At 54.9% G+C, this 20,662-nt stretch overlaps 1 protein-coding gene across 1 annotated transcript; it reads left to right on the forward strand.

Moving 5' to 3' along the window:
- Positions 1–4,504: 4,504 nt before the first annotated feature.
- On the forward strand, positions 4,505–20,452 carry DOC2B (double C2 domain beta; the record flags this gene model as incomplete). The annotated part of the gene is made up of 9 exons (XM_079545091.1): positions 4,505–4,835; positions 10,718–10,797; positions 13,236–13,310; positions 14,317–14,426; positions 18,206–18,332; positions 18,478–18,635; positions 19,198–19,279; positions 19,436–19,532; positions 20,316–20,452. The coding sequence occupies 9 exons, from the start codon at positions 4,505–4,507 to the stop codon at positions 20,450–20,452; spliced, it is 1,197 nt and encodes a 398-aa protein (XP_079401217.1).
- Positions 20,453–20,662: the final 210 nt, after the last annotated feature.

Raw genomic sequence — 20,662 nt, forward strand, 5'->3', positions numbered from 1 at the left:
GATTAGCCAGCAACACGATGTTCAGTGTATGGTTCCCTGGCTCTTATGCCCATCACTGTCAGTGTGATTACACCGAGCAGAGACCTGTGATGTCTGACGGGAGCAGTGCTGTCCTGGGGATGCTGGGAAGGAAATGGTCCCTGGGAATGTGGTCTCAGAGAGACCCTTCCACCCCCAGGGAGGCTGGGAGCAGGGAGCAGGCTCGGGAGAAGCCCTCAGAGCATCAGCAAAAGCATTTCAAAACATCCATGCTGTGATCAGATGAGCAGGACTAGCAGGGCCATCTAGTGACTCCTCTGTCTGCTTAATGACCTGGGAGGTGCCTCCCAGATGGGTTCATCAGAAGAAATGGTTGAAACCTGCCCGCTTCTCCCTCCACATCCCACCCAGGGGACCCTGCAGGTACTGGGCTGAGCCTGGAGGGAGCCCTGCAGCATGCAGCACAACTCAGCGCAGAGCTCTGGGTCTGTGACGGGCACCTTCAGCACTAACCAGGGGCTCAGGTTGGATCGCTTCTGGCAGGATATCAGCCTGATGTGTAGGTGGGAGAGGAGCTGTTATAACGCTCCGTAATGCAGCCCAATTGCTCTTTAATTCTGCCAAACTGAAATGTTGTCTCACGAATCCCCGGAGCTCAAGACGCTGCTGGTGATGGGTGGCCTTTCCCTCTGCTGGTATCCAGCTCCCTGCCCAAAATGCACAACACCCAAAATGCCTCCTCCCACCAAAATGCCAGCAGAAAGTCTATCAATTTCCATGGTAACAGGGCCAGGCCCTAAATGCTGATGTTAACTCTGCTCCTGGACACGAACTGAGCCCGAATCACAGCCCCTGTTGAGGCCCCGCTGCAGGATGGATGGTGGCTCTGCTCTCCATCATCAGGTCCTGCTGGGAGAGGCAAACAAACCAGCACAGAGGCGAGACAGCTGGGTAACCTCAGAGGATGCTGACTCCAGCTCAGAAAGGCACCAGGAGCAGATAACATTAGCCTAATAGGAGTTGATGCAGCACAGAGCTCTCCCTTCCCTTGGCGGCGAGGGATCAGCCGTGCAGCAGGTGGTGGCTGTGCCTCCAGGTAGCAAAGTGCTGGCACAGCTCCTTGCCCGACCCCAAACCCCGGTGTGCTGCTGCATCCCGAACCCATGGAGCGAACCAGGCACTGCTGCCCTGCATCCCCACAACCCGGTGCTTTGAAAATCACAAAACGAAATGCCGACTATTTTGGGATTCGCAGGGAAATGGCAACATATGGTGTGCGTTCAGCATCACGCCCTGCCCAAAGTCGGGCTGTTTTGGGCCCAACCCAAATGGCTTTGGATACAGCCAGGGAGCAGCCACCCCTGCTCCTCCAGAAGCTGTGACACCAACCAGGATGGAGCCTCTCAGCACAATTCAGCCCCATTCCCCAGTTGTCATTACCATTGTCGCTTTGTTTAGCACACACAGGGGGTGTTGGAGCAGGTTGGATGTGACACACACTTCCCTAGAGCCAAGGGCAGGATCTCTCACTGCTGCTGCTGTGGGGCATGCATTGCCAATCAATTAAGCCCCTTCTGCAATCATTTGAAGAAAGCCAAACACGTTTTCTGCCTATTAGCAGGGCAGGCTGAGGACAAGGCAAGTCCTGAACACCCCAAGGTCACAAAGGGGCTGGGTTCCTGGTGTCCTCTGCTCCTCCCATCTCAAGCAGGCAACCTGTAACGCCTGCTGTGCCTTCAGTCAGCCCTGAAACTGGTGGGGCAAGAGCAGAAAGGATGGCTGAGCTGTGCAGGATGGGGCTGCCCCGTGTCACAGCTCTGAGTTCCAGCAGAGGTTTGGTTTTGAGCTGACAGAGTATGAAATAACCACGGGGTCGCTTGTTGAGTCTCTGATAAGCGATGGAGATGCGCTGTCGCATCGCCGCACTTTCCATTTGGAAAGGAATGGATTAAGCAGGAATCAGCTCTCAATTTTGTCGACTTAAACCTGGAGTTTGACAGCAGAATTGGATGCTTAGTGATTGCTACAGCTTTGGCTGAAGTGTGTGCTGAGGGCAGGCTGGATTTTCGGGCGCGTGCTTCATTTATGTGCTGCCTCATCCCGTTTTTGCAGCACTGCAGAGCTGTGTGGTGCAGGGGGAGGCTGGGATGTGTGCATGCCGTGCTTCTGCCCCTTGCTCAAAACACTGAAATCAAGCTGAAGCCATCCCAGGGCAGGATCCATCCCTGTGCCAGCACTGGAGCTGAAACAGCTCCTGCTTTTGCCCTTCTCAGGGAGAGGTGAGGGATCACAGCCAGCCACGTTCCAGGGCATTAGACAGACGGTGGGAATTAAAGGCTTTACCTGGCAGCTGGCTTTGTATCCCCGAGCCCTGCGGTTGTCTCCCAGCCTGGTGCTATTTCTGTCCCGTTACCTGCTGGCCATCACATAAGCCCACATGTGAGAGGCTGCGGGGCTGCGCGGCCCCGGCGGGGTGAGCAGGTGGGAAGGGGAGGCTTAGCAAAGACAATCTGCTTTGGTTTGTGAGGTGGGGACTCATCAAAAGATGAGGAAAATCTCCAGCTGCTTTCAGGAGGCTGGGGACCTGATGGAAACTGGAAATTCCCACCTGGGCTGTTAGCCTTGTTTTTGTTTCTTTCCATCTCTGTGTCTGGGGACGGGGCTGCCCACGGGGCCGATCCTGTCCTGGCAGCAGGGAGCTCTGCCAGCCCCGAGTGCTGCCTTCACTTTTCCCTCTCTGATTCCCACGTGCAGCCTGCCTGCACGGCTGCAGCCTGGGGGGCTGAGCATCACCCATCTGTGCTGCCGGGGCTGCAGAGCTCAGGGCCTCACCCAACCCCACAGCCTCTATTTCCTGACTCTGCAAAGCAATCCTTCTGTGTTTGAGTCGCAAGCTATTGGAGAAAACATTTGAAATAATGACGCTCGTGTAATGGCAATAACGACATTAGGCGCTCGTACGTAACTCGATTTTATTTATTTATTTAAATGCCCTTTATTTAAGAGGGAATTTGCTGCTATTTTCTGGGCTTCGGGCCCAATTTTTGCTTCTTGCTGCCTGCACGGCATCCTGGAAGCTGTGCCCAAAGATGGAGACTGAGTGTGGGAGCACCTCCAGGCCGGGCAGCACGGAGCCTCCCCTCCTCACCCTCAGCACCACATGGCTGCACTGTGTCCAGGCAGGGCAATGACAAATTTGGATGCTTCTGGAGAAACGTTTTGCTTCCAGGCGAGGAACGAATGAGGGGAGTTTGCCGAGTGTCAGAGCGTTATGAGTCAGGGAAGTCCATTAACATTTACCAAAACCTGAATGAGAAATGGAATTTTTCATTAGACAAAGAGGTGCTGCGTCACTTTGCTGGGTTTAGGGGGAAGATCTCCAAAGAACGAAGCTTTATTTTTAGGAGACATCTGCATGCCAGGCTGCAGGAGGCTGCAATTCTGTGCACATTGCCATGGGCTCTGCATGCTGTTGGGTCACCTGGTGGTGCTGCCCATGATTAGCATGACATGGCCGTGACACCTGGCGTGTCCCCACGTCACGTCAGAGCCAGCACTGAGCTGCCCTATCACACGCAGGGGGAACTTTTTGCACCATGCTCTCATAGCTGCTCTTTTCCAACACTCATTGCTCAAAAATCCACTCCTGGCATCGCGTGGAAGCGCAGATGTATCAATGGAGCACAGGAGCTGAGGTGGAAGCACCAGTTGGAGGCAGCTCTGCCAGCATGCTGCAGCATTCTCTTGCTGCTACCTCACTGGGCAGCCTGTCCATGTCCCTGTCCCTATCCCTGCCCACGTCCATGTCCCTGTTCCTACCCCACGAGCACATGGGGACATCACACCACAGTGCTTTTCCCTCTACCTCGCTCTGTGCCGCAAGCATCCAAGCACCACGTGTTGCTCCATCCCCTGGTACAGGCGTTTCTGCAGGGGGCACAGAGAGGGCTGAGCGCTCAGCACGTGGCACAGCACCTCCTGGGCACAGCCTTGGGGCACAGGGGCAACGCTGTCCCCTGAAGCCAGGTCAGTTCCATCCCAACCCACAGCTGTGGGGATGCAGCACAGCGGGAACGGGGCTCCTTGTGATACGCTGTGACCTTCCTTCCTTTGAGGGGCTCGGGAAACAGAGTGTGCTGCAACCGGGAGCCAAGGGAATCGGCGAGGGCTCCCAGCCCCCCGGGGCCGTGCTGGGGAAGGGGCAGCGAGCAGATGCCCATCCCAGAGCCCGGGTCCGGCCACAGCCCTCATTCCTCCGCTGCCGGTGCCGCTTTGTTGCTAGCTGGTGACATCACCCAGAGCCCACCCCCTGCCTCCCAGCCGTCGCTCCGTCTCGCTCACTCCTTCGCAGGCAGAGCTGGCAGGATCGGGGCTGTGCGAGCGCCGGGGCGAGCGGCAGCAGCATGCGTGCGGCGGCCGAGGCTGAGGGCACGAGAACCACGTAGGAGCCCGGCGGAGCCCGTGCCCACCGCCACCACCGTCGTGGCCTCCTCGCTTCTCCGGGGACGCCGGGACAGCCGCATGCATGACACTCCGAAAAGGAGAGAAAACGACCATAAGTATCCAGGAGCACATGGCTATCGACGTCTGCCCCGGCCCCATCAAACCCATCAAGCAGATTTCAGATTACTTCCCCCGCTTCCCCCGCGGGCTCCCCGCTGCCGTCGGCCGCAGCGGTACGTTGCGTCCTGCGGTCAGTCAGCCCTCGGTCGGCCCCACCGAGACGCCCCGTGAGGATGACGAGGATGTGGACCAGCTCTTTGGGGCGTATGGCACAACGCCCGCCCCGCCGCCAGCCAAGTGCCCTCCAGCCGAGGAGGCGGTGGATCCGGAGGGCTACGAGTCCGACGACTGCAGTGAGTCGCCAAGTTGGCGCGGGGAGTTTGCGGGGTGCGGGTCTGCGGGTCGGTCCCCGTCTCGCTGACCTTCCTGGGTGCCGACTGCCTGTCATGGCATTGCACTGCAGCGGTGACAAACCCTGTGCTGTCACCGTGGTGCTGCCCTTTGGGGGGGAGGGGGACGGGGGTGGTAGCTGGGAGCATCCCTGCCGCAGCCAGGCTGGGCGCTGGACCCAAACTGGGGAAGTCTCCTGAGAGACACCAGTTGCTGCGTTTGCCGTTGCGGCCGCTTCCCTGCCTCAGCCCCGCTCGGCTCCTTGCTCTCTCCGGTGGCTGATGGCTGGGCTTGGACTCTTTGCTTCATCCCTGAGGGGGTGCTCAGCCAGTGATGGGCATTGCCCGGCTTGGAATGGCACCCTCCGGGAATCGCTGCCTTCAACCTCTGCAAACTCTTCTCACCATTTCTCACCCACTGACACAGATTTGCATCATAGGGGCTGGGGGCATCCGAGCCCAGCTCGAGCAGATGCAGGTGTTTGCAGCTCGGTTTAACCCTTCCCCACCCAAGACGTCCTTCCCACCCGGCTTGGTGCAGCTTGCAGGCTGCAGAGCAGCTGCTGTCTGGCTCTGCCAGCCCTGGCGGTTGGGGTAGCATCACTGCCCTCCAGCTCAGATACAAATCAAGGTCTCCGCTCAGCCCAGCCCTTAGGAGCCAGATCCTGCCTGGGGCTGAGCACAAAGTTTGCAGCCCGGAGGTGATGGGGGAAGCAGGCAGTGCTGCTGAGCGGTGCAGCATGCCCATCTACAGGGAAAGGGGCAGGCTGAGCTCCCACTGAGCAGAGCTGTTTACAGCCCCGTGCAAGGCAGGTGCTGGTTTTTCCTGTGCCAAATGTTCCAGCCCCACCTGGGCATCTCTCCCGGCGCTGGGTGGCTGCCAGTTGGGTCCTGAGCACTGTCCCAGGCAGTGAGCTGCTGTGCCCTGTGCTGCTTGTGGCCAGGGGATGCTGGGCTACGGGTGTGAGCCCCACAGAGGCACTGCCTCCTTCCCAGCCCAGAGTAGGGGTCATGTCACCCCATGAGGAGGAGCAGAGCAGCTATGTGCCCAGGGAGCTATTCCCCACTAAGCCATGTTTGTCCCAGCCAAGCAGTTAGCAGCGACTTTAACCGGATTTGGGTTATTTGCTGCTCTAATTATCAGATTGCCTTGGCTCGTGCTGGCAATAGGAATGGGGGCAGTCGGGCTGTAGGGCAGAAGGGTGCGTGGGAGCTGATGTGCTCAGGGCCACGTCGCTTCCACCGACACCCGTGGGTGCTGCCATCCATGCACTGGTGGTGCTGGAAGCAGGGGGGCTTTGTGCCGGGTGCCAGCAGTGGGAGCAGCGTTCCCTGCAGTGTAACAGGTGTCAGCAGCACAGCTGGGCTCCTTAGTCAGATGTGCTGGGTCCTCCCCTGGCATGGCAGGCTCTCAGCCAGGGGACAGAGCAGAGTGACCCTGTAGGACACAAATGCATGGGGTGAGCCTATTCCTCCTCTGGGGTCAGCAGCCATCCACAAAGCCAGCCGAGGGCTTGCTGGCCCCGTTTCACCATCAGGGAGCTGGGTGGGGATTTGTGCTGATCTGAGGCTCAGCTGGGCTGGGGAGTGTCTTGCAGTCCCCCACATCCTCAGCGGGTGATTCAGGGCTGCATTAGTCACCTGCACTGCGCATTCCCTGGGACCCATCCCAGTGTGGATAGCAGGCTGGTGGTGGTGGTATAGCCACCATCCCTGGTGGGGGTGTGGGGATGGCAGTGCTGGGATGGCTGGGCTGGAACAGCACCCATGGGCTGCCCACTGCAGTGCCCAGGTGACACCTCTGTAGGTGTCTTCAGTGCTCACATCTCCACCTTGGCCTCTGCTTTGGTGCAGCTAGGCTGCGATGTGCCAAGTATCATTCTTTAGGGATGCTCCAGACATCATTCCCAAGGGATGCTCCATTCATCACTCCGTAGAGATGCTCCCTCCCAGTGCAGCCCCACAGAGGTGTGGGGTTTGTCCCATCTCCTGTGAGCGTCCCTTCCTGAGCACAGAAGTCACAGTGCTGGGAGGATTCGAGCTGCCTCTGGTTGGGGAGATGCAGCATTTATCCAGGTTTCCCTACACATATTCCTGCCTGGTGTTACCTCCACAGCTCCAAGCCACAGCCGCCATCCCTCCCCATCCCGTTGCCCATCCACCAGCTGCCAGCCATGGCTCCCACCCCATGGATGTGAGGGGGCTCAGTCTGCAGCTCATGGCTGGGGTCGGGGCACTGGGGTTATTTAGGAAGGCTCTTCTTTATCACAAAGTTATAATTAGGGAGGCAAAGTGATAACGTGGGTATTAATTACTGGCTGCTTAAGGACGGGCAGGATAATGATGGTGTTGTGGGGTACCCAGGAGACGGGGGAAGGGGGGGGGGGATGCATGGAAGAGAGGCACACATTGTGGGGATGGGGATATTTACGTCTGATCACAACTCCTTCACACATTTATAACCTTTGAATCATCTTTTCGATCTGGAGAAGGGCAAAAGAGATTTTAGTCAGCAAACTGAACCAACCCCCACCCGGATCGGCCCAAATCACGCCGTGGTTCTGCTGGTGCTGATGGCACGTGCGCGGTGTTGGTGTCATCCCCAGCATGGGGACAAACGGGGCTCTGGTCAGCATCTGTTCTCCAGGGAAGGGCCAGTGCCAGCACCAGGGGCTTCCCGCATCTTTCATCTCTGTGTTTAAGACTGAGAGTAGTTTATTTTTTTTTGGGGGGGGGGGAGGTGTTATTAATTGCAATGCTGTATTTCATTAAAGGGAGAGAAGGGGAGAGATTTGAAGGCCATCTCCAAATTGAAATTGCTGAAAGTCTAATTGCTGCTGACATCAGGGACCATTTAGTGCTGTAAAACATAATTGCATCTCTGAACTGTTCCGAGCAGATAAGTGTTCCTCTGAACACTCCTCCTGGAGAAGACAGAGGAGCTGATGAGCATCCATCAAACAGCTCCAGGAAGGAGCAGCTCCCTGTGCCAGAGCGTGCCAGGGATGAAGAAATATCGATTGCTGTCAATTCGGGGGCAAAGTGGGCTGTTGGCCAGGGTTGAACCCAGGGGCTCTCAGAACCCACCGGCCGTGGGGATCCATGGCTGCCCGGCTTGGAAATGGCACAAATCCTTTCTGTTCTTCCTGCGGAGTCATTTGCTGACATTTTGCACGGGGCTGTGAGCGCACAGAACCAGTCACTGCCTTTCAGGACCTTTAAAGGGATCTCCGTCGCAGAAGGAAATGAAAGCAATGGAAGAATGGGGTCCAATCTTTTATAGCACATTAAAAAATACCCGGTTTGAAGGTTACGGAACCCGCGCCTTCTGTAAGGGAGCCCTAATCCAGACAATCCCCTGCCGTCTCTTTACCGCTCCGCTCTGATCTCCCTGGCACAAAATCCATGAGCAGATTATCTTGGGAGCACCAGTGCTGATAAGCAGAGGGACTTAAGGCCTTTGGGCTTCTTTTTAATTAGTCTTGTAGTGGGGTTTTTGCACTTTTTCGCAGCGCGCTGCTTTGCTGGGCTTTCTAATGGCAGCGACGATGCAGAAGGTTCCTCAGTTTTGGAAGGGAAAATGCCATCGCTGCCTTCCTCTGTGAGCTGTGCCCAAGTTTCTGTGCTGCTCTGGGGCCACCCGTGCCCAAAGGTCCATGGTGGAAGATGCCACGTTCCACGCAAGTCAGATTTGGTTCTCTTCCCAGCACCGTTGGTGGCACCTCCCCATCCATCTCTCCCACTTGGTGGCTGGGAAGGAGGGTCAGAACCTGCTAATGAGTTCACAGCTCCTAATGGTTGTTTTATCACTGGAGCAGAATAATCATCATAATAATGATACCTCCTGCCTGCTGTCTGGTGAGCGCTAAGCTGCCTTTGTAACGCCTGACAAAGGCATTTATTTACATTATTTTTTATTTGCAGTCTGTGTGATTAGAGGGCAGCATTCAGAATAGTCCAGCAGAGTTAAATATGTCTGGTAACAGTGCTTCTTGCCTAATTGCTGCCCTTTTCTTTTTTAGGCACTTGCTCCCCTAATTAAAAGCACAATCCACTTCCATCTCAGCTGCGAGGATGGCTGGGAGGGGGAAAGCAATAACCACAATAACAGCAATGAAAGCAATGAAAGCAATAAAAGCAGACAGCTTGGTTTCTTGGGAATCAAAACTCACTTGCTCCTGCACTACCAAAGCCCATCGTGCGGTGTGAAGCCACAAGCGTGCATCTGCTGCAGCACTGCATGGCTGGACATGGAGCTCCATTAAGATTTCCTGACCAAATCCAGTTTCCACACAAAGCCTTTAATTTGTTTTATCAATGACCAAATCCAGCCATCCGAGCCTCTTTGTATGATCAATACCAGGGTGTGCTGTGGCTGGCTGAAGGGCAGGTGGGGATGGAGAAGCTGTGATTGTGGAGGGTTCATCTTCCATAAGCAAAAGGCTGGATTTGTAAAGTTTGACTTTGGCATAAGCCCATGATTTCTGTGGTGATATTTTGGGTGGTTTGGATAGATTGGGTGGTTGGGATGGAGATGGTTTGAGTGGTTTGATGGCCTGTTGGTTTGGGTAGCAGTGGTATGGATGGATTGGGTTGTTTGATGGAGTGGGTGGTGATGGTTTGATGGTTTGTTGGTTTGTTGGTTTGGATGGTGATGGCTTGGGTGGATTGGATGGTTTGCGCGGTGATGGTTTGGGTGGCAATGTTTTGGATGGCAATAATTTGGATGTTTTAGATGATTCGGGTGGTGATGATTTGATGGTTTGGGTGGAAGCATCTCTTGGGCTGAACCCATGGGGAACTCAGGAGTTGTGGTGTGTTCAGCCTCAACCTGCATCCCTGCCATCTTCCTGAGCCCTGCGGGTGAACTCCACTGATTTATGACTTACCTGAACTGGCAGCTAACGTGCCATGAAATTACTCCAGAGCAAAGGAGGTGCATTACTCTGGCAGAGACCCCTCTGAATATTTGCTTTCCTTTGAAGGAGAAATATTTGCTCAGGAGCAGTGATTTCTGTTTGCTAGCAAGCGAACCTGTAGCTTGCGTGCGGCCGGGCTGGAAGATGGCTGTGAAATTGCAGCACAGAGCTTTCTGTCCCCTGCATGGCCACCACCCCCGCAGAGCTGCTCTGCAGAGGCTTTGCAATGGGAAGAAAACCCCCAATTTCCTGCCACACGCTTTGTGCAATTTACCTCCTGGGCAGCGAGCCCTGCTTCGGTGTTAAGCAAAATTGCTCTGTTTTTTTGGTTGTTGTTTGTTTGTTTTGGGGGGGATGCGGGGAGGTAGGTTGCTCTGGCTTTTCCATTTCTTCTGTCGGTGTGACTTGCTCAGAACAAAGGGAAAGAATTTCTCAAATCCATTGAACTCCTGCTGCTGAGGTCCATGCATTGCCCTCCTGGCCCTTCCCCTTGGACCCATGCACAGCTGCAACCAGATTGCCAATGCTGTAAGGGAACACTGCTCTGTTTGAAAGCAGTTTTTTCATCTCAATCACAAAAGCATTTCCATTCTCACTGGGCATAACGTACAGTTTGGAACTGGGAGCAGATCCCGTTGGCAGAGCATTAATTTGAAGGTGTCAGCATGAAAATACGCATGAGGGGCATGGCAGCAGTGCTGCGGGGTGTGCTGAGCATGTGTCCCCATGGTGACTTGGCCACACTGCCCAAATTTTCCCAGGAATGGGAAACAGCCCCCCAAGAGACCCTCTGCTTTGTCCCAGAGGTCACTGGACGATGCTCTGTGTTCCTCCAACATTTTCATTCACTCCTTTTGCACTTGTTGGGCGAGAGGCCAGCTCTTACTGGATGTCTCTGATGAATAACGCCCCATGTCTCTCTCACAGCTGCGCTGGGGACACTGGATTTCAGCTTGCTCTATGACCAAGAGAACAACGCCCTGCACTGCACCATCAACAAGGCCAAGGTACGTATCGCACCGGGTGAGTGAGGAGCAGAGCTGCAGTGGGCATTATGGGGCCATCAGAGCCCTGCTGGAAGCACAAAACCCTTTCCCATGCCCACATCCCCTCCAGCTCCAACTGTATCCCATGCCCACATCCCCTCCAGCCCCAAATCCATCCCATGCCCACATCTCCTCCAGCTCCGTCCCATGCTTGCATCCCCTCCATCCCAGCCCCATCCCCATGCCTCGCTGGCTGCAGCTATTTATGTTTTTTTTAGCAAAGCTCCCAACCCGATGTTGTTATTGACTTAACGCTGTGACCGGCTGTCAGTTTATAAATGGCTCTTTTAAATGCTGCTAATCACTGCCACAAAGTGCTCTGCCTCAGCTCCTTTGCCGTCTGCATGATTGAAGCAATTAGGGTGGTTGTTTTTTTTTTTGGTTTGGTGTGAGTTGTTTTTGGTTTTGTTGGTTTTTTGGGTTGTTGGTTTTTTTGTTTGGTTTTTTTTTGCACATTTCAGAGCAGAACATCCAGCAGAGGTCCTGACTGTGCCTCTGAATGCATGGAGCTTCGAGGCACTGCTCGACTCCTGGCCTTCACCCAGCCCTGGGGCCTGGAGGGACCCCTCCCCACGATGTTGGGAAGGGCTGGGGCTGCTGGGCCAGGATCCCCTTCCATGCCCTGAGTTTCCCTCTGTGCGCTCTGCAGCTGACCCTGCACGCGGCATCGCCTCGCTCGCCGTGCGGGACACCCCCCCACCACGCTGACATTCAAGCGTTGCAGTCCTGTTCATTTCCATTCTGCTCTCATTCTCCCATTTTTCTCTTTTATTTACATCGCCATCTGCTCGCTCTCATTTCATCTCTCGCCTGGGGAAAGCTGCCAAAACTTGACTACAAAAAGGTAAGGGCCAGGACCCCGGCGGGCGGCGCTGGGCAGGAGCTGCAGAGCTGTGGGGTGGTGCTGGGACACGCATTGCCCTGGGCTGGGCTGTGCTGCTCCAACATTTGTCTTCCTTCTTTAGTCCACCGCCCCCAGACAGTTCTCCCTTTTCCTTTCGTTCATCCTGCTTCTCTAGTCCTGAGTCCCGTTATTGCTGTGGAGGGGGTTCGTGAGCTCTTGAAGGCACCAACCTGGATTAAACCCAACCAGCTGTGGCCCAATGGCCCTTTTCTGCTCTGCAGCCATCAAGTGCTGTGCTGAGCAGGAGCTCAGGGCTCATCCTTCCAGGGGTTGCCCTGATGGGTCTCTTTGTGCCTCAGTTTCCCTAACAGGGCACAGGGATACCTGCCTTGCCACTGATCATCCCTCGGCTCTCTCAGAGCAGTTTTATGGCTTTCCGTGCAGTGAGGATGATGGCATTGTCACCCCTGGGGTCCTCATATTACTCCCAACCTCTCACGGAGTTAGACATGGCGTTGGGACCCATTTTGCAGGCTCCTGTCACTCCATCCTCCATAGCACATCTGTTAAAAAAGCCTTTAATAGCCTCCTCAGAAGGTAATTTAATTGAACTGAATGGATGGGTGAATTACAGAGCTGCCTCTCTCTCCATCCATTTTCATGGGAATTTGCTTGCTCGCTTTATGATTTCATTTGCCGTGCAGCATCCGGGCAGGTGGGGCACGGAGCCTGCAGGCAGCACTCGCTTCTCTCTGCTGTGAATGAGCACTGAGCCCCAAATGAGGTGCTGAGCCCCAAATCAAGCTCTGAACCTGTGCTGGGGCCATCCCTGTGTGCCATGAGTGCCCATGGAGCTCCGTTCTCCCTGTGCTCCCCCTGGCAGTGCTGGGGAGGTGATGCGAGGTGCGGTGCTGTCGAGGCAGAGCCATGCAGCCTACATTCGCTGCTGATATTTTTATCCTGCTGGCTCTGGGTGAGAAGCCAAATCCTCTTTGCTGGGCACCATTTGGTTGCAGGGCAGAGCCCTCCCCAAAGTCAGCACATGGTCCCTGAGGCACCAGGCTCAACAAGTTGCAGATGGAGCCCAGGTGGGGCTGGAAGTGCTGTCCCATGCACATGAAGCATGCGGCCATTTACCCATCTCCTCACTCTGACCCATCCTAAAGCAGCCCCTGCTTGTGCTCTCATCCCACACTGCCGTAGGGGCACAGTTCTGCCAGCTGCAGCTATGAAACAGCCCTGCAAATCTCCCACACAGCCTGGGGGCATTTCTAGGGCTGTGATTCCCACCTGGGGACAGAAGCTCTGTTTGTTGTGCTCCTGCAGTTGCTCCTCTTCACTGTGGAATTGGCTTTGTGCAGGTTTGGGGCGTTACCCTGCCATCGCTTTCAGCCCCGTGGTTGCTTGGAAGCCACACACAAAACCCATCACCAGTTGGCACTGTGACCGTGCCATGGCTGTGCCACTCCAGTGAGGGCAGGGAGCACCAGCATAGCCACAAACAGGTTTGGGGATTGTTAGCTGCTCTAACCCTGCTTTTCACTCTCTCCCCCAGGGCCTGAAGCCAATGGATCACAATGGTTTGGCCGACCCCTACGTCAAGCTGCACTTGCTTCCCGGGGCCAGCAAGGTGAGACGCACTCATTTCTCCCTTCCTCCCCATCACTTTCCCTGCTGGAGCAGTGAGGGTTTCCCCACTGGGAGCAAACCAGTTCTGCTTTGCTTTGGTTTTGTCTTTCTTCTTTGGCATGTTGAGCCCCTCCGATCATAATAACGCGTGGTATCACTCGTAAGGGAAATATTTCCATCTCCCGAAGTTCAGTGCTTGCTGGAGAGAAGAGTAATTAAAGATATTGATGTGTAGTGAGAGCGCGGTGTAACTGATGGGGATGCGGAATTTAAATGCTAAATGTATGTGTGATGAATATTAATTACGCTCTCAGTTTACCACCGAAGGAAAGACCTTTTGGGGGGAGGCGTGTTTACTCGTTACGGTTCAGCCGAATTAATTCATAACGTTCAGGGCAGCAGAGGGAGTTTTTAACCACATTCTGAGTTCCGTGGGAAATAGGAGAGCTGTCAGCACTTCCACTGCGCGCCGCTCCCCTTCTTGTAGGCACACAGCTTAGGGGGGGTGGGCAGCACTGGGGCCATGCAGAGGGGAGAAGGCACACACGCCAGGGCTGAGTATCACCCCTCCACTCCAGGGCGAAGGCTCAAGGTCTGTTTTCCTCTCCCCCGCCCCAAAAGTGGGGGTCCCACGCTCGTGGCTGTGCCTGCAGAGCTGCAGTGCTGGGAAGTGTTCCCCCCGCTAACAGAACGCATTAGAAGGAAGTTATTTACAGTTCTTATTTTGAGTCAGCCAGGGTTGGGAGCTGTGCTGGAAGCAGGAATGCAAAGTACCAGCCAGAACTGCAAATTGGTCGTTTTTAATGAACCTGAAAAGACGTGGTATTTTTTTTTCCCACCCCCCTCTCGCTCCCGCTGTATAAATGCAGTCCCTGCTCTCGCTGCCTCTGCCAAGACTCCGCTGCCTGAGCACCAGCAGGGAGGATGCAGGGCTGGGAGCTTTGGGAGAGGATGGGGGGCTCCCCGTGGGGCTGCCCGGCTCCCACTCACCTCCATCACTTTTCCAGGCAAATAAGCTGCGGACCAAAACGCTGCGCAACACTCTGAACCCCACCTGGAATGAGACCCTCACCTACTACGGCATCACCGACGAGGACATGATCCGCAAAACGCTGCGGTAGGGCCTTGGGGACCCCCGGCACCTCTCCCTGCACCACCCATCATTCCCCTTTGGAGACATGGGTTCCTCCTGTCCCAGCTTTTGGGATGGAGCAGTGAACCGTTGCGATAAGAGACGTGCGTTCGGACATATTTCTCATCGTCTCTGGTTGAGGTTTGGTCCCTGTGTGCTCAGCATCGCACGGCATCACAGTGCTGGGAGAGCATCCCATGCAGGCTGGGAGATGGGGATCCGTATGCAGACAGGCTGTCATATCCTGGCCCCAACACATCATGGATCCACCCTGCAGCCGGAACCCGGCCCTGCTGCTCCAAAGCTGCCCCTGGAGCTGATGGTTTCCCCCGTGCCCGCAGCGCAGCCCTGCTGGGGGAGCAGAGCCCACCTGTTGTCACAGTGTGTGTGCAGATGAGGAATTCAGCACCGCGGGTTATTATTTCACATGGAAAATATTAGTCATGCTGAAAGTGCCGCAGGCTCGCCGGGCTGGAAAGCCTCTGGTTTATTATTATTAGCGGTGGGGATTTTTTTTTATTTTTTTCCACTGAGGGCTTTGAAGTTTGCAGCCTTTCAAGCGTGGAAATCAGTTTGGGGGAGATGTTTGCTGAGATATGTGCTGAAATGCAGCAGGGAGCCCAAAGCCCCGACCCACGCCTTGCAGTGCTGGCTCCCTACACGGCTGATGCAGTGATGCTGTGCCCGGTGCTGTGGTGTCCCTTCCTGCAGGCTGCTGTGGTCACAGCTCCACCCTGGGATGGTTTTTGTGCCAGGAGAACAGAGAGAAGCAGTGGAGCTTTTGCTTTGCCTGCAAGTGGCTCTGGAGAAGAACGGCGTTAGGGTAGAAGAAGCATACTGGCCAGGGCTGCTGCACTGCATGGGCTGCTCCTCTGCTGATACAAAGCTTTGGGCTCCCATGGCTCCATTCCTAATCTTGCATGAAGGAGCCAGCACTCAAAATTTGACTGCTTTTCATTTCCCCAAGAGCACTTTCCCATCCTCCTCTTTCTTCTTCTCCACCTTCACAGCAGCAGGTACTGGTGAAGGAGATTTTCTTTATCCTGAGGCACGCTCATATGAGATGCAGCTCCTTACAAACAAGGCACGAGGTAGAAAGTGCAGCTTTTGGTGTAACTCCTCTCTCAGATTTCCTGCTTTTTGGAGGAAGCGATGTTTGGTCGGGCAGAAGGCGCGCATTGCAGCTCCCGATGGATATGGAGGCAGATGTGCCTGGGTCTGATGGGATGGGGCCGAGGGGCTCCAGGCACATTATTGGTGCTGGGCTGCAGAGGGGCAGAGCTGTGGTTGTGGAATCCCTCCCACGGGAAAACAACAGTGTGGATCAGAGCACCGCAGTCTTTGCCTTCAAGCTGCCCAGGGAGCGCAGGGCTTCAGGGCTGCAAAAGGGCTCTCAGTGTTCCCTGCCCAGCTGGGCTGCTCCTGGCTGGGAACCCAGCACCAAACGTGGCCCTGCGGTGCAGCAGTGATATACAAGTGATGAGCAAGCAGCATTTTGTTAATGAAGCAGCCCCCTCAAACTCCTCCATCCTTCGGGTTTCAGGAAATGCAGGAGGTGGGAGGATCTTGAAAGGTCTCATCCATTCATCAAGTGAAGTCCCCGCGTCCAGACCCAGCCCGAGCAGCAGGGCTGTCTGCTCTATGGGGCTGGGGGCATGCAAGGGGCATGGGAAACCAATAGGGACATGAATGTGGGCAGAATTCGATCACCTACATTTAAATAATCCTGTATAATAGGCAGTAAATAGATCACATTGGTAATAAATACCAGAGCTGGCCAGGGACAGGATCTGATTATTCATATCTAGATATATTGGCAGAGCGATGCATTATTCATGTGCTACTCAGTGTGCCCGCGAATGCCAGGAATTCTTTGTTTAATCATGTGTTTGACAAACATCATGACTCATTACAGATATTATTCAGACAATAGTATTTGATCAGGTCCGAAAGGCACAGCACAGCTCCCTGGGCCGTGGGGTCCCAGATTGCTCTGTGCTGGAGCCATGCGGGCACTGCACTGCTGAGCTTTGTGCGCTCAGATGCAGAGCTTTTGGGACGGAGCCCAGCAATGAAACCTCACTTTGTTCCAGGGAGAGCTGGGCAGTCCCAGGCCGCTGTCTCTTCCCGTGTTCTTTATGACATGTAAGCATCATCTACGTCCTGCACATCCGCTGAGAGCTATGCAAGTTGCTATAGGGACCGCACGGGATCTTAGAGACATCTCCGGCATCCGCTGCCTGCTCTGTGCATGCAGAAAAGGGTGGGGGGCCCCAGATGAGTTCCTCACTGACCTCATCCTCCTCTTTCTGCACCAGCAATAAGGCCGGAGCCGCTCCTTATGCGGGCTGACGCCGTGAGTCAGCAGTGGGGCGGCCGGAGCTGCAGTGAGTCAGGGCCGGAGCAGTGGGAGGGCAGCGAGTGGGGATGCTCGTGGGCATCCAATATCCCATCACAGTGCTCCCACAGCCCAGAACCCCCGCTGGGAGGTGTCAGAGCATGAGGAAGCCAGTTGTGTTGGAGGGAGAGGCATGGGGGTGATGTTCCCGTTCCAGGGCTCACGCAGGGAGCGAGGGCGGCTGCTGGATTCTCTGTTTGTCATAGAGCTGATTTTCTAACCCAGGGTATATGAATTCCATCACAACGATTCCTTGTAATAAAATTCAAGCTGGTGTAATTGCATTACGCCCATTTCCAAGGGCAGGGCTGGGTTTGGAGCTGCACTCATCTGACTCACATTTCGGCACTCATGGGGCAAGGCACCGCCAGCCCAACGTGGTTCAATAGAGAAGAACCAGGGCTGGGGCTGGCAGAGCAGCAGCTGCCTTGGCTCCTCTGGGTGCTTTGGGGAGGCAGCCAGGAGGGTGTGGGGCAGGGGAACGTGTTACTCACATTATCAGAAGGTAAAATCTGCATTGGCCTGGTGTAAGAGCAGAGCTGGCTCTGCACTCAGTGCTCCCTCCCTACACACACAGGTGATTGCCTCTTGTATGGAGTTACTGTTGCTCCTCTGCTGGTTTGGGTCTCTGAAAGAAAGAGGGGGAAGTAGAATAAAACATAGCGAGTCTGCATTTCAGATTCTCTTTGAGAATTCGGCTGTTTGGTGGGGTGTTTTTCTCCAGGAGTATCTATAGTAACGCTGCATTTGGGGATGGTTTTCTGGAGAGTGCTTTCCCCACGGTGAAAACCCTTGGCCTTTTTTCCCAACCCCTCTCCCTCTGCCCGCTCCCCTGGCCTGGTGCTCCCTGTGCAGCACTGCTGAGCCATCCCTCACAGCACCTCTCCAGGTCCTTGTCCTCTGGTGGTCAAATTGGCAGTGGATGAACCACCCATCCATAGTGAAACGACCCATGGATAAACAGCCCGCACATAAACCTTCCCATCCCCTGAAGAAACCAACCATGGAGAAACCACTCATGGATAAACTACCCACCGATAAACCACCAACAGAGAGATCCTCCACCCGTGGATAAAACTCCCATGAAGAGATCACCTACCCATGGATAAAACCATCCATGGAGAGATCCTCCACCCGTGGATAAACCACAGTGTGACATTTGTTCCACTGACATGGGATTGGAGGGCACTATTTATCTGTAATTAAGCTTCCCTCTCCCAAATAAATCCCATTTACCAAAAACTGTTAAGGCCAAGAGCAAGGAAACGTTGGTGAGAGAGGAGGCAGAGGGACCCCCGGTGGCGTCCCCAGCAGCAGGGGCACAGAGATAGCTGTGCTGTGCTCATGCTGCCCTGTGTCCTCCCAGGATTTCTGTCTGTGATGAGGACAAGTTCCGCCACAACGAGTTCATCGGGGAGACGCGGATCCCACTGAAGAAGCTGAAGCCCAACCAGACCAAAAACTTCAGCATCTGCCTGGAGAAGCAGCTGCCGGTGAGTGGCAGGGGTCACAGCGATGCCCCCATGGGGCTGCGTGACACCAAAAGCGCGTTGCAAACAGCACTGGGGCTGGTTTTGAACGCGGTGCTTGCTCATGGAGCGGGCGAGCAGCCCCAGACTGGGCTCATTCCCTCCCCAGATAGACAAAACAGAGGACAAGTCGCTGGAGGAGCGCGGCCGGATCCTCATCTCCCTCAAATACAGCTCGCAGAAGCAGGGCCTGCTGGTGGGCATCATCCGCTGCGCCCACCTGGCTGCCATGGATGCCAATGGATACTCAGACCCCTATGTCAAGACGTGAGTGATGCTGGCAGTGCACCCCACCCTGCCCCTCCCCTGAGTGAAAATTAAGTGATCTCATTAAGGGATGCAACTCACACCCATCCCTCACCCCTTGCCCCTGTCCCCCGTGGCTCTGGCCCAAAATTCAGCACTTATAGGGATGGTGTTTGTTGGGATGATGCTACCAAGATAAAATGCAGCCTGTGGGAGTTCAGTGGTGGAGTTTGTTGGCAGAATGCTTCCAGATTCTTTAATTGCTGTTCAGGAGTGGAGACATTTATATAAAAACCCACCCCTTCTTTTCTGAATGCTCAGAGGAACAGCTCAATCCCTAAAGCAAAAGAATGAGTCCTCAGTTTTCGTGGTATTTTGGACATAGATCGTGTCTGCAGGGGTGGAAGCTGAGCAGGCAGACAAGCAATGTTTCTCAGTGCAAACCCTGATTTTTAATGATGAGCAAGAGGTGGAAAGTGGTGCAAGCATGGGAACAGAGCCGGGGCACAGCAATGGGGAGGATGCTCCTGCTGCCTGCTGGCTCTGCGGCTGCGTGCTGATGTGGCGAGCCGTTTCCTTGCAGTTATTTGAAGCCAGATGAGGACAAGAAGTCAAAGCATAAGACGGCAGTGAAGAAGAAGACGCTGAACCCTGAATTTAACGAGGTGGGTCTGTGGTTCTCACCTGATGGGCTTTTCTCAGTGCTGTGAGTGAAAGGGAAAAATAAACCAACTTGGTCACTGTGGGAAGGGATGGAGGTGAGCTCCGTGAGCACTGGGCTCTGTGTGGGTACAGACTGAGCGCTCGTGGTCTCCCTGCAGGAGTTCTGCTATGAGATAAAGCATGGTGACCTGGCCAAAAAGACCTTAGAAGTCACCGTGTGGGACTACGACATCGGGAAATCAAATGACTTCATAGGTGAGTGGGGCCCCTTGGAGCACCATATGTCTTACAGCTGTTGTGGAGAACAAACATTCCTTGTTTTTCTCTCCCAATTTCTCCTCTGGCTTTTCTCCCAATGGAGAAGCTGTCCCATCTCTTCCCCCTCGCTCAACACCTTCCTTTTTCTTCTCTTTGTGCTCCTGCTGCCCCCTGTGCTGTGCTGCTCTCCACTTTACCGCCCTTGCACCTTGTGTCCCTCCATCCCAGCTGCTTTTTTCATGCTTCACTTCTTCCTCTTCCCTTTCTCCATCTGAGGTTTCTCTCCTTTTCCGACTACCTTTTCTCTTCTCACGCTCATTTTTTTTAAATCTCCATCTCATATGCCTGCTCCTTTTTCATCTGCTGCCCTTCTCCATCCTCCCGCTTTGTGCTCCATCCCTACATGCCTTCCTGCTGCTTTTCTGCTCTGCTTTCCTCCTCTTGTGCACCTGAGCCTCCTCTCCCCAACCCAAGCAGGCAGCAGCAGCTCATCCCCCCCTCCTTGTTTCCAGATTATTTTTCCTGGAAAAAAAAAAAAAATCCAATTGAACAGGGAGGTTTCATTTGTCTCTGTTGGATGTCTGGGCTTCAAAGTACCACCGAAGCGATGCTGTGAGCAGCTGTGGTGATGTATTGCTAACAGGAGCCCGATAGCTCTGCTGCCACAACTGCAAATGGGACCTGCGAGCGGGGGCCTTGGGGAGGGCTGGCTTGGCTGTGTCCTGCTGTGCCCCAACGCGTCCTGTTGCACACCCACCTCTCCTCTCTGTCTCTCTCAAGGTGGAGTCGTGCTAGGGATCAACGCCAAAGGCGAGCGGCTGAAGCACTGGTTTGACTGCCTGAAGAACAAGGACAAGAAAATCGAGCGCTGGCACACGCTGACAAACGAGCTGCCGGGGGCCGTCCTCAGCGACTGAGCACCCCGCAGTGCTGGGCTCACAGGGCTGCAGGGCACAGCTCCGTGCTGGAGAGGGGAGCGCTTCCCAGGGAGCGAGGCAGAGGCCACATGCTCTGCTCAATGGGTCCCATCCCCTGCAGCTTTTCCAGAACGCCTCTGTGCACCTTACACACACCCACAGGCATGCACACGCGTGCACACACACGCACACACGTGCACAACCACGTGC

This window comes from Tetrao urogallus (genome assembly GCF_951394365.1).
Source record: "Tetrao urogallus genome assembly, chromosome: 20".
In the NCBI taxonomy this organism is placed as follows: domain Eukaryota; kingdom Metazoa; phylum Chordata; class Aves; order Galliformes; family Phasianidae; genus Tetrao; species Tetrao urogallus.